At 40.6% G+C, this 14,527-nt stretch overlaps 1 protein-coding gene across 1 annotated transcript in view; it reads left to right on the top strand.

The window, feature by feature from the left end:
- Positions 1-14,527, top strand: part of otofa (otoferlin a) — a gene marked incomplete at both ends in the record, with an annotated part of 73,322 nt that overhangs the window by 12,882 nt on the left and 45,913 nt on the right. The window contains one exon of the mRNA XM_084000588.1: positions 7,231-7,319. Within this exon, the coding sequence (XP_083856714.1) occupies positions 7,231-7,319 (89 nt within the window). The remainder of the gene's footprint in view (positions 1-7,230; positions 7,320-14,527) is intronic.

Raw genomic sequence — 14,527 nt, 5'->3', positions numbered from 1 at the left:
TGAGAGGGTCGTTTATACTTCCTCTATGTAGTCCATCTGCCCGTATCTCTGTTACCCTTTCAGCTGCAGTGTGGAGAGCTGCATCATAATAAGATCACAACAAGACGACAGGCTGCATAGAGAATGGCCTTACAGTAAATATAACAAGTTGCTCCTAACCTTTGAGTGTGAAAAATAGAGAACATATTGTTCATAATTAATCATGGAGATGTTTTCATCCTCTGTGTCCATGGCAACAGTTATAAGATATCAAAGGATGGTGGTGCGGCAGGAGGAGGGAAAGTGAGGACTGTCTGGTCACTCTTCTTCCTCGCCACAATCCTCCAGCGTGGGCTCAAACCAGTAATAGCTGCTCTTCAGCCGAGCATTTAGACCCTCTGATTGGCCACTGTGGCCTCAAGGCTTCCGGTTACTGAGATCATACCTGTCACTTTTAATGAGCGCCCCTTACTCCACCAATTAGGGTGGTACAGAGGGCAACAGGGGGGATCTGGGAATAGTAATGTGCGTCCTTCCGACAAGCACAAAAATAGAGACGGAGATAGGACCAGTGGGGTGTGTATATATTTATATATAAAACACGTCAGTGCAGTGGTATTGCCTTTTACATTTCTATCTCACATTTCTTTATGAAATAGTATCACAGATAATGTGAATAAATGTATGAGTGTTGAATGTTGGTGTGGGCGCATTGCAGCGAGTTTACATCAGTCAGCGTTTGAGGCACAGCGACTACTTGACAGTTTCAAGTCCGAGCCGTGCAGAACAAGAACACGGTGTAGCCTCATATTTATGTCTGTTTGTGGTTTCTTCTCATTTTGTTACATTTAAATGCGCTTGCACAGCACTGCAGGAGTTTACCAACTGGGGCTGATTAGAGGTCATGTGGAGCCATGCTGTGTAGATAACATGGCATTTTTCACAGCAGGTATTTTTGATTAGACAAATAAACACAGGTAGCTCTGCTTTGTTCAAGTGCCCTAGTAATCCGTGACACTGAGCCGTGCAAAATACAGGCCAGGACCCTGAAACTGAATTCAGCCTTCATTCATGTTAGGATTTGTCACACCTATATACTTGTCAAAGTGTCCTATAGAGGCGTTAACAACCTTAGAGCTTCAACAAATCCCAGCAGGATGTTGAGGATGATGTCAGTGAACCACACAGACATACAGTATACATACACATACTAATGATGTCTCATAATGCTCTGGAGGGGACCTCGTGTCAAATTAGAAAAAATCAGAGTGGCATTATTTTGGGCTTGTGGACTGCATCATTTCAGCCTGTGTTTCCCCTGTTTATCATAGGGCGGACATATAGAGACAAACAACCTCACACACTCATCACTGGACTGGGACAAAGACAGGGAGAACATGCAAACTCAACACAGGCCCAGGCCAGGGTGCATTATGGGAAGTGTAGGATCCAGATGATGCAGCATTAAAGAAGAACTACGCAGGATGACACAACAGCGCTCCGTAACCCATAATCTTTTGTTTATGACTATACACGTTGTATATGATATATAACATTATCTACCGCTCTATTGATTGATTTCTCGACGGCTTTGTTGTAAACAAATGCACATAGCCGGGATGAGGGTTAGCAAAACAGCAGAAAAGAGACGGACTTGCATAGTTTCTCTTTAACTTTGACAAATCTTTAACCTATGTTTATATTACCGTACTTAGTCAAAGAGTGGCTGTCGTGTCCGTGTTGTTACACCATTTGAGAGCTGATGATTATAAAGGTTGGCGACTTCAGGATTATTATTGTGCACTTTACTTCCAGATTAATAACTTTCCTTTCCTACATTGCAACATTTATGAGGAGGTGTTTTATTGTGCCCATGAAAGTTTGATAAAAGTTAAGGAGAGAATTTGTTCTTCCTTCCAAAAATATTGACTGTTGCCTAAAGTATCTTTTTGATGTAACATGTATCATCATCTACTACTAAAGGTCGTATGACACTGTAGAAAATTGCCTTTGCCTTTACCCATTGGCAGTTCAGTTCATCTCAACTTTGTCAGCTGATTGTTATCATTTGTCAGGCACAGCCTCACAACCTCTTGGGAAATGTGTTTTTCTGTCCACTGGGGTCACCTGACGAGCAATAAAGTGATCCCATAAATGTTTTATTGAGGTAACCATGACAACACCGAATCGAAAATAATGAATGCCGATAAATTTCAACCAGCGCGTTTCATACAAGTGCCTACATCCGTTCAGCGGACTGATAGAGCATGGCAATGTGCTTCTGAACATGTTTAAATTTTAACATCATGCTGCTCAGAGACGGTGGATTAAATATAGACGCTTGGCTAAACCACAGTCATCAAATAATTATGTTATTTATTTGTTTCTGTAGTACCTGTGAAATAAATAAACACAGCGGAGTAAAATAAATCTGGGGAGAGTGTGCAGGCAGATACCTGAATAAAATTAATAAGGATCTCTATTTTTCTGAATTTCAAAAGAGTGTGAGCTTTTGCAGAGCATTTTTTTCCTTTTCTTCTGAAAGTAAGAAATGCATATATTGGAGAAGTGCTTAGTTTGACAAATGGGAATATTTTGCCGCTTAATGCTGCATAACCCTCTCTGAAATTGCTTTTCTCTGAGAAAAGCAGCACCCTTTGATAATGCAGCGGTCAATATTGTATTGTATCGTATTGTATTGTCTGATGGTGGTAATAGCGTAAAGCCAGAGGCCAGTCGATCGTTTACCGGGCTGTTGCACAGTTAAAAACTTTGAAACACACTTAACTTTCCACTTTCTTACCTTAATGGATTCTCGTCTCGTGTTTTATTTCCCTGCACTGTGCTGGTATTTAAACCGGGGTAAGTACTTTTGTCCGTCACAGTGGCTGTGAAAGCATTAGGCAACAGAAACAGCTCATTCCTTTATGCTGTGGATTCCTCAGTGTGTGTTCTTCTGGAGATAAGGAGCCTCGGACATTATTGTGGCAACGGGTGAAGACAAACGAAGCACTGAGACACATATGGAGTTAACATGGCTGCAGGCAGCAGCGGCTTAAAGTTGGCAAATCTCTATTTGTGTAAGAAAAGAAGAGAAAATAGGGCGCAGGACGAAACATGTACCTGCACATGTGTTTGCAGACGAATTAGAAAGAATGGTTTTCTTACTCTGGGGAAATTAATGTGGTTGCCCAGTGTCCCTGGTGGTAGATAAACAAAACCTAATCAGGTTTGCAGTTGTGTGTCTGTATTGTTTGAGCTACTGTGTGTGTGTGTTATTCATTTGTATGTGTATATTAGCCCTTGTTTCCTCCATTAGCAGCGAGTGTTGTCATCCGTACAACATTAACGCCACGCCGGGGCCTCTTCCCTTCTGCACTCTCGGCTGCTCAAAACACACTAGAGGAGATTTAGTTATAAATGAGATGTGGTACAAACTGTATTAGCTGAATAAGAGGGAAGGCAGGACTACTGGTCATGCCTGGATGAAGTCAAGGAGGAGGAGCCGCAGACTGCAGGGCCTCGAGGCAGAGAGAACAGACTGATGCTTTGACGCAACACACACACAAACACACAAACACACTTTCATTGGTAGGTCTACAGTACCAGTAGCAGGTGGGAACCCCAGGATTCGATAATGGGACAGTCCTGATGGATCGTTTGCCTGACAGCCTGCAGTGTTCTCCAGACGGAGAGGCCAATGTCAGCAGGGGGCGAATGAGTTTTAAATCACCTGTGCAACCTTTCTCCCTCTGCCCTCGTATACCCTCTGTTCCTTTGGTAGTGCAGCGCAGAGGACAAGGGTCTGAGGGGATTTACTGAATGTGAATCAGCACTTGAATCCATCACGTTTCCAACCTTTGCTATGAATGTTTTTGTTTCTGCACTTCATTTTGCAGCCTTGTCAAAATTAATTCAACACGAGAGAGTTGGATAATGCATCACACAAGGGTGTCGGATTTTACTAATGTGCCCGTTAATGAATCCTGTGAATAGGAATTGCTTTGATGCTTTAACCACATCTATCATTACATACTTTTCCCACTGATATAGTTGATACTTGAGAATTTTCTTCGTGCAGTATCCGTCTAAATTATACTGATTCGTGTTGAATGAATGATTTAATCTGCCAATGCAGAGCCAGCAGGAAAGGGAGTTCTTGATGTATTTCCTTGCTCACTTGAGCTTTAATGAGAGTTTTAAGATGTTAAGATATTTGCCCATGCTTATTTTCATTTTCTAACAACATTACATTCCCACAAATGATGAAATATGAATCAGTTTGGTCTATAGATACACGATATGTAAACCAGCAGGGGAACAATGCAACATATATTAAAATCTGATATTTTTTATGGAGTGAAAAGTTGCAGCTTATTGTACACAGTTACCACTTACACTGACTGAAATACATTTTCTATTAACATGCACATCCTTTTATTGGCCTCATAAATTGTGCATTAAAAACTACCGTATCATAAATATGAAGATTATGTCTTTGGCAAAGTCATCAATGCAATGCCATTATAAAAATTCTATCAGGATCTGAAGTGCTGTAGTTTCACAATTTATCAGTTTTAGTATTACAATTTATTTCATTTAAAGTGAGTCTTGAGGTTTTCATTGACTTCACTGGCACCAGATTATGTCGGAAGGGATTTACTTCCCAAGTAGCCATTTTATTGCCTAAAACCTCGGATCCCACTAGTTGTTTTGAAAGTGTCTGAGCCTGCATGAAACTTTGGAGCAACCTGCATGATGAGTTCTTTTTTTATCCAAACCTGTGTCATCTGTCGTCTGTTTATGATTCTACCTCATTGATTTTTACTGTTTCCTAATAGCTCTAGTGTGTTTCATTATTTATGAAGTCTCTAAAAGTTCTTAACATACGCAAGTTAAGTGATAAAACTAATCCACCTGTCTCACAGCGGTGCTGACAGATAAGCTCTCCAGTCAGGGTTCATTATAGTTCTTATCCCTAGAAAATAGAGACAAGTGGCATAATCATCATCTGATCAGCCTGACAAAGCCTGTTAGGAAAGACATCGCTGAGGAGATATCTGTTGCAGATGATTTAGCATAAATAAAAAAAGAAGATTGACAGTTTTTCCTTTTCCTGTCAAAACTACATGAAAGCACCTGAAATACCTTCAAACTGTTGTTTCAGAGCTAATTAGAGTGAAAATGCCAAAGGAGAGCTATCGCTCAAAGCTGTTTCCACACTTCTCACCACCTGAGCTCTTTTCTCAAGGATATCCCAACATTTTCAAAATGTATTACCATAAGATTTTGCTTGGCTTTGCTTGTTTTTCTTTTCTTCCTTATAGCAAATCAGGTTATAAATATTCTTAGTCATATATATATACAACCTGGAGACGTTATTGTTTATAAATAAAACATTATGATGATTTGTTTCCTCCGGATCCGGCAAGGATTCTTTTAAATTCATGGTCACTTGAGAGAAACAGATACACGCTGACATGGCCTTGTACCGGCTCTTGGACACTGATGGACGTAAACGAATAGACTTACATTTTGGGAAACACCCTCATGTGCTTTAGCAGAGAGTTCGATGTCGATATTGGTTCAATATACTGTACTACTGTACTGCAGGTTTTAGTACATGTGCAGTAGCTGGAGGTGTGAGAAATGTGTCAGTAACTTTGAGGCTTCACTTAAAGGACTGACTCATCTGGTGCTGCAAGCTGCAAGTGGGCTCAAGCTCAGCTGTAGGCTTGGACCACAGATTCTACATGTGCAAAATACACAACATGTGGGATATAACTTATTCATTTTATTTCCTGATACCACTAGACTCTATCCAAAAGATAATAAAATCCACCCATAAAGATAAAAAATGACACCAAAAACTAAACGCATTGGTTACTGTATATATACAAGTCAGGGTCACCTGTTCAACTGGTTCATACTGTATGAGTGGTTTCAAACATCACATCACATCTAATAGGTTTATGAAAGAATTTTGTTTTTTATTGTTGGGCTGCACAATTGATCACAATATACAGTGGTGGAAAAAAGTTTTCGGACACCCTCAAAACTTTACAATTCCCTGCACGGAGCAGGATACGGACATTTCTTGTTGAAGAAACCCTTGGATGCCCAGATCTTAGTTTGTCTTCCAAGCTGTTGGTTTGGCTGTATTTCTGTGTATCCAGCTGCTAAAGGACTGCATCTGGACTTCCTGGCTATCTGGCGGCGCTGGACCCTCCTGGCTGAGAATCTGTATCTCCAGGCGTTTTTCCTGCGTTAGGTTCCTTGTTTTAGCCATTTTTGTCTCCAATCCAATCAATTTCTTTTAGTACAGTCACAGCCAAAATACTAAACAAATCCTTAAGAAGCCATTAAAAACTTAAAATTGATTGGTTCCATAAAAATACATAAGACATTTTGAGTATTGGGTCATTTTAGTACCAGTGATCCACTAATGAAGGTCGTGATTTTTTATTAAAAGACACAGTTTGTGTTGGTGTGCTTCATGTCTGTATAAAGGCAGCACATGTGAAAGTTCTTCAGAGACAAAAATGGCTAAAACAAGGAACCTAACGCAGGAAAAACGCCTGAAGATACAGATTCTCAGCCAGGAGGGTCCAGCTGCCGCCAGATAGATGCAGTCCTTCAGCAGTTGGATACACAATGCAGAAATACAGACAGACGAACCAACAGCTTGGAAGACAATCCAAGATCTTGGCGTCCAGAAATGTCCACATCCTGATCCGCATGTGCAGGGAATTGTGTAAAATTTTAAGAGTGTCCTAAAACTTTTTTCCAGCACTGTAATTGAAGTTACAATATAGCCAAGAGTAATATCCAGATTGCAGGAGATGCTGTCTTGTTTTTTTATGCCACAACATTGTTGTACACCGTCGGCAGACTCGGCACCATAAATGTTGTGTTGAGAAGCCCAGGCTAAAAAATCATATTCTGTAGATAAAAAGACATGTTTGTTTGGTACAAGCCCCACAAAATAATCACATCATCAGTTTTATGTTTTCTTAAATAAAAAAAAGAAAAGAAAAAATTACTATTTCAACTGAAATCACAATTGCAATATCCATGTATATTGTATTGTGATTGCAGCTCTGATTATTGTTAATTAGATACTTGGGGGGTTTAGGCTGTTGGTTGAAGAGAAGAAGCAATTTGAAGAAAGCCCACATGAATTATTCTATAAGTTAGTTTCAGTCTGACTACGTTTTTAAGTGATTTGTCTTTTTTTTTTTCTTCCCTCAGACATTTCGATGGCCCATTGCCAGCAGGCTGGATGGAAACGAGATGCTGGAGATCCACATTTACAATTACAGCAAAGTTTTCTCCAACAGGTGAGAGACACACTGCTTATCTTCAAAAACCACACTCACCACACCGAGCAGCGAACAGCTCACCACACAGCGTGAACTGTTTGTGGTTTCAGTGTCCTTCCTTCCTCCCTGTCACAGCCTGTGACTGATTCAGACTGACACAGTGTGTGTGTGTGTGTGTGTGTGTGTGTGTGTGTGTGTGTGTGTGTGTGTGTGTGTGTGTGTGTGTGTGTGTGTGTGTGTGTGTGTGTGTGTGTGTGTGTGTGTGTGTGCGCGTGTGTGTGGGCACTGACTGTGTATTCCCCCGAGAGCGTTGTCTAAATTGACTCAATTGTGTGTGTAACAAACTGCAAACCACAGAGCTGGCCGTGAATGAGACTCACATGTGGAGAATGGTGGAGGTAATGAAACAGCATTAGATCTTCAGTAATGGGCACATTTGTCACCTCACACTCTCCAGATAATCTGATCATGGAAAAACACCCAGGGTGCTGCAGTGGACAAGGCAACTGGGATCGGGTGTGTGTGTTTGTGTGTGTGATCCTGCCTTGACGAGGTTAAAAATGAGAATGTACACCTACCTACCTTTCCAAGTTATATGTTTTTGAGGTGAGGACAGTGTATTCGAGTTACGACTTGTCGTGGAAATATTGGTCCTGCCGGTGGCGAGTCAAAGAACAAGACAGGAGAGGTAGCATGCACCCAAGTTTATTCTCCATTCTCCACAGAGAAGGGGAGAAGGGAACAGAACACAGAACTACATGGCAGGTAGCAGTTCAGAGTAGTGCCCCAAGAACAGAGATTGCAGTCCCTTCTTATACCCCACTTTATGACTCTGGTTACTTCATTACTACAAGCACTTCTCAGACAATAAAACAATCAACAGATGTGTTACTCAACAAATGGCTATCCCAGTTGTTGGTTTCCCTATAGGAATTTACAGCCTAGATCAGTTAGTAAACAAGGTTGTACATGGGTCATCCTAGTGTCCTTCCTCTGCCCCCAGGTTTATTATGGTCAATACACAAATGTCTCCACTAATGGAGTGAACAGGATTGCTACATGGTCTTACTACAACTACTTCAAAGACTATGTTACCACTTATTACAAGAAGAATACCCATCATAGCAATTTTCCACCACAGACTAATTTAGATCTTTCATTAATGAACTCTTGAGCCCTGCATTGACAGTCAAACCTGCTTCAAGGATCCTTCACTGCTCTCTAATTACTACTTCTATGATCATTTGTGTGGCTGCTATGTATGAAAACTGGCTAATTAAGACATTTCCACCATCTCCTCCTCCTCCTCCTCCTCCTCTTCCTCCACATCTTTTTTTCTTCATCTCCAATGGCCCTGAAGGGTATCCTGTAGCCTAGCTCCTCTGGATGATGATGCATCCAGATCTGAAAAGACAGAGTCGGGCTGTGCCAGGAAGCCGGTCTGTCTCCTGTGTCCGTAACAAATGCAATCATATCATGGACGTGTCCACGCGAAGGACAAATTGCATCGCCCACGCTGCCATTAGAACTTTGTCAATGTGCGTAGGTGGTAATGTGTGTGTGTGTGTAGGTGTAGCTCTGTCTTTATAGTTTATCTGCGTGACCTTATCATGTCATGTCATCAGAAGTGTGCGCTGTAGTTGGTGGCAGATCTCACATCCACTTACAAAGACGAGTTAAAAGCAGGTGACAGGTTTGCAGGCAGATGTTGTATCAACTCTGCATCAAGGCAGCTCTCAACTGTCACCATGGTTTTTCTACAGCATGAGAACTTCACAGCCTGCGGGGTTATGAAGTTTAGGCAGCGACTGGAGAAATGTGTAGAACTCAGTTTGTAGTGCAGCTAAGCCGAAGCGGTTGTTTCTGTCGTTTTCGTTTTTTCATTCTGATGTTGTGTTTGTTGTTTGTGTCCGTCACAGCTTGTGTGACTCTCAGGATTTGTTGGGTCATTTGGTCCCACCACCACCACCACCACTTTGGTGCAGACTGAAGTATCTGAACATAACATCTCTTGGATCGACAGTACCATGTTGGGATGTCACGATTACTTGTTTTCACAATTAATCGTGGTATTAATTAATCGTAAAGATTCCTAAATACCATCACTTCCCAAAAAATATTATGACTCGGAACCATATCGGCAGATGTGCACCAAAATAAAGGTAAATGCTCAGATACTGGTCCATTTAACTAATGTGACATTGAATTGGTGGGAATTAAAATTTTATTTAAACGATTAAAATAAACGTAAATATTTGGTATAGATGACAATTTATAGGACTTATATTTCAAACACTTCCCCTGGGGGATTAATAATTGGTCATATATTAATAGATACTTGAAATATTTTGTGTAAACAATGAGTAATGTAATTATATTTTGACTATATTTGGTTATAGTGTTGTGAAATTAATTAATGCATAATAATCATGATAATCATAATACCGTGATTATTCCTCTGACAGTAATCGTACCAAGAAAATGTATTATCGTGACATCCCTAGTACCATGATGTACCATTAAGTGCTGATGACATTCATGGTCTCCAGAGGACAGATCCCAGTGAGTTTGGTGATCCCTGACTTTTCCTGCAAGGCTATCATCAGATAGACATTTAAATTTTTCTTCTTACTAAAATATCAGATACAGATATTCATAGGGGATGCATAATAACTCTGACTTTATTCAGCACCACATGCAGGTCAGAAGTTTTCACTTTGACCCTGCACAGGCAGTCGTGATGTCCAGAGGATGAATTTGAAGTTGAAGTTGACTCATATAAACCTGTACAGCTGCATCAAACTCCTCCATACACTGCCATTTTCAGGGCAGTTTTTCCTCTTGCTATTTTTCTGGCTGTAGCACAGGAAGATGATGATGATGCCCTCATTCCAACTAGCTCACAAATCTCTGAATGGCCTGGTTGTTTTTCCAACCATGCTATAACGCATCAATAAGCAAACAACTACATCAGCATCCAGGTCAATAAAAACATTTGGGAATTTGAAACAAAAAAAAAATGTTGTTACTACTTTTAAATGAAACTTTTTCACCCACACACTGCATCGCAACATCTGAGTTGGAAATACGTGTGCACACGAACACGTGCTCTTGCATGCAAAGACACTTAAACACACACACACAAGCACAAACCGCCGACACACATTTAAAGTGGGTAAATAATTCAAGGTGAGTCACAGCTCCTGTTGTTCTCACACCTGCTCCATATGTTCGCAGGCTGCATCATTACCACGGTAACTGATCTGCCTCATCACTGAAGGAACCAACTCACTGTAAGGCCAGTGTGTCACACCCCTATGACCACAAGTGCAATCGCATTACCACAACACAAAGAGGAGGCAGTGTTGCATGATGGTCTTTGTGCTGTAGTGCCATATAGACGATGTTTTATCATCTGTTTACCCTCGTGGCTCAGAGATAATGCTTTTATACTCTGCACCCAGTGGAGTACACTGCGTGTTACTGAGCTCTGGAGAGGTGGTTAGACGATATGATTGTGTATTCAAGGTCCATCGGGGAATATCAGGGGGTCCTTGAAATTACAATTGGAATAGTTAATATGTTGTTTTATGCATGTTTTGCTCATCAGCACCAGGCGTGATGTTGCTGTGTCCCAATGCAGGGGATGAAATCCTCTGAGCAAAACATTTCCAGCCTAAATACGACATGACTTGTTGACTAGACCGTAACAAAATGTTATGACATAAGAGAAACAGTTTGGACTGTCAGTTTTGAGACTTTTGCTGAGGTCATAGACCCTCACATCCGTTTTTATTAAAGTAAAAACATAATTTTCATGTAAGAAAGAATCTCCCAACCAAACCATAATCATAAAAATGAAAGGTTTGGTGTATAGCTTTCACATAAAAATAAGTTATGAAAGTCATCTGATTACATGTTCAGACTAACGTTAGTCCATCAATGCATTTGGGCTACAAAACAAAAGCAGTGATACATTTCTTGACCTTATTTTGTGTCTCACTTGTACTTGAAGCAGCATGTGCCCCCGATGCAGCTTCCTGTTGTTTTAAGACAGAGTTGTTTTATCAGTCTGAACAAGCTCTCAGAGGCCTTGGGATATGAACAGAATAACAGTAAAACATTCGATAATACAGGGACGAAGTACAGGTTGCTAAAAATGTACGCTCCAGTGCAAGTAGTGTGTCTCTAAATTTCAATTTAAAGGCCGCATCACTGCTGAGTGACTGCTAGACCTGTTTCTCAATATCTATTATATTCTTTCTTTCTTTTTTTGGCCAACACAGGCAAAGAACCCTTCAGGAGTCCAGGTATAATGAAATGAAAGTAACGCCTCATTATACTAGCACACAGAGCTCATACTGTCAAAAATTGTCCACAGGGGAAAAGACTGAATATATTTCCATGCTATTAAAATAAGATCCAGATGATTTGTTTTATTTAAGAATGTATGATCTTGATTCATATTGACTTTGTAACATTTTCAAAGAATAATCCCCTAAATCAAAGAGGAGAAGAAAGGCTCCAAAATTCAAAGCTGCGATCACTTACAGTTGCAGGGTAATGGTGTTATTGCGACAGACTGCAATAATTTCATCAGCCTGTGACATAGTGGTGCCTCGTCAGCAGTTTGACTCTGTAATTTAGCGTTTTCTTTATGCAGTCCTGTGTATTTTTGTCTGTATATGGCACCAATGTGCAATGACTCATGTGTTGACTAACAGCTGCCATTTCCTTAGTAAGTATCTGTGCAGCCACATCTTGTGTAAATATGACATGAGTTGAGATGAGACCTTGGTGACACATGCGGCATTTATGAAGACTCTGATGTTGTTACTGAATAAGATGAGAATGACTGAAGTCTGAGAGTCGGACGTGTTCATCTGAACAGCCTGAACATTGAAAACTGATGCTATAAACTTTCTGTGTTCGGCTGCTGCTGCTGCTGCCAGAAGCACTCACTCCACTCAGACAGTAATGTGTTAGAAAGAGAAGAAAAGACGAGAAATATCTTGTGCACAAGCTCTGTATTTTTCCTTGAAAAAGTTTCTATGTTGTTTTGAGAGTGAATATAACTCATAATTTATGTGGGATTTGTTTTTGTATGCCTGAAGTGCAGAAATGAATGAACACTGTGGAGCTATTTTTTGTGTCGTGTTTACAATTCACCAGAAGCATACTTTTTTTTTATGATTATGTCACTGACATAAAGTCATGTGTGTGTTTTTTTTTCTTTCCAAGCAAAAGCCTCTTTAAACTTTTTAGTTATGGCAGCCGCTCACGATTAAAGAAGGTAAAGTTTAGACTGGTTTAAATTAAAAAATAATAATTAAGACTTTCATTGTCCCCAGGGGGTGAATCCCTCACTTTGGTGATTTATTTGACTTTTTAACTAGGTTGACATTTGTGTTTTTGAATGAGACGTCTTGTTTGTCTTGTCAGATGGCCGTTCCTGTCGACCTCAGGATGGATTGCAATAACTTTAACAACGCCTTATGGCATTGCTTTAACCCCAGCATCATCAGCCTTGCATCCATGGGCAATATGATACTGTATTGTCACAGATTCACACAAGTTATGTAATTATTGGCAAAAAAACAGACATTTCTCATCAAAACTGCCATAAACTGTGGTTGGATTTTATAAAGTTACAGTAAGATGAATTGTGAAGTTTGGTTGGATAAGGTTGTATCCACATCTCCCAGTCCTGACTGCATCTGAGTGATGCTGTAATACGCTAATGGACGTCTACATTGAGCATCTTTTCTCTCTTTAGAAAAATGAATGAACCGGCTCCCTTTTTCTTTGTCCCTCTCTTTCCACTATAGATGACATTTTGATAAATCAAATGTGGGTCATACTTTATTCACACAGAATTTGTAATGTGCCTTTTGTCCTGTGACACAGCTGTTGTGAAGCTGGAGCACAGCGCAGCAACAGGAGCGAGTAAACCGCACACCTCGATTGGCAGTGACATGCTGATGAACACTGACAGGCTTAATAGCTTTTTCTTTTGTTTGTGGTCAAAAGGACTCTGTTGTATGTTTGTGTGTGTGTGTGTAAAAGGAGGAAAACTGGAGTATCGATTGTGTCCAGGTGAATCATGTTCACCGTGTCTGTTTATGTTTATATCGGCATATGTTCACCGATGGGGGGCACTGCTGTTTGTCCTCGCTGCTCATCCCAGGCCGTATCACACACGCACACACACCTGCCAGCTGTAACATTTCCATTTCACACTGTCCTCCAGCTTCAGTTACCTGCAGCTGCGGCGGATTAGTGCAACCTTGAGAAACAACTCTGTTTGACTCGGGGAAAAAAATATTTTACATTTCAAAGTCTTGCTCCAATTCATCTCGACCCGTCATTTCGTTACAGTTCCCCCTCTCCCCCCTTCTCGATTTGTAAAAGAAACTTCAGGTTGACAAAGAAAAATAATACAAATTGAAAGGGAAGGGAGCTTTGAATTATAGAGCAGATGAAAGTAAATTGTTTGCAGAACTACAATCAATAATGAATGCCACCTTTTGAAGTGCTAAAAAGTGAGCCAGAACATGATAGGCCCCGCTCGGTTCAATTATTCAACACTTGTACACACGTTACAATGGCTGAAAGGAAATGACAGATCATTTGCTTTTCTAAGTAACCCATGATACATCGATCACCACTGTCTGGTGAAGGAAAGAGTGGATTACACAGGCAGTGGGGTTCATGTCTTCAGGGCAAAACGTTCTATCCATCTTCAAAGAATAAAAACTTCTTACCATAAATAATAACCCTGCAGTCTTTCTCCCTGAGTCACGTCAGGGCTGTAAAGTCGAACGTGGAGTTATTTATCTGGGGAACCTGGCAGGACGACTCCTCCGTGGAGGAAAACATCCAGCCAGAGAGATCACTGGAATTCAAAGTGAAGTCAAATCCAAATTCACCTCATTATTGCACATTGAAGCTCTGCTGACAAATGAAGCCTCTCTTTCCGCTACAGGTTGAATTCATCACCACTGACTCCAAGGGGCTGTAGGGAGAAAGTATCAGTGAGGGTGGAGATGGAGATAAAAAAAAAAGGAAGGAGGATAAAATAATCCAGGGAGAAAGAAAGATTAATAGCAGGTGACAAACAGTGCCCTCTCTTTATTTGCTCGCTGATAAGACGCCACGTACGGCCTTTGTCGTTATTCATTGGTTCTGAATTTAATAAGATAGTGTTTGGTGGCCTTTCATGCTGA

The sequence above is a fragment of the Trachurus trachurus genome, assembly GCF_905171665.1.
Source record: "Trachurus trachurus genome assembly, chromosome: 24".
NCBI lineage: Eukaryota > Metazoa > Chordata > Actinopteri > Carangiformes > Carangidae > Trachurus > Trachurus trachurus.
Note: the sequence above shows the minus strand (reverse complement) of the source record. Positions and strands in the feature narration are given on the sequence as shown.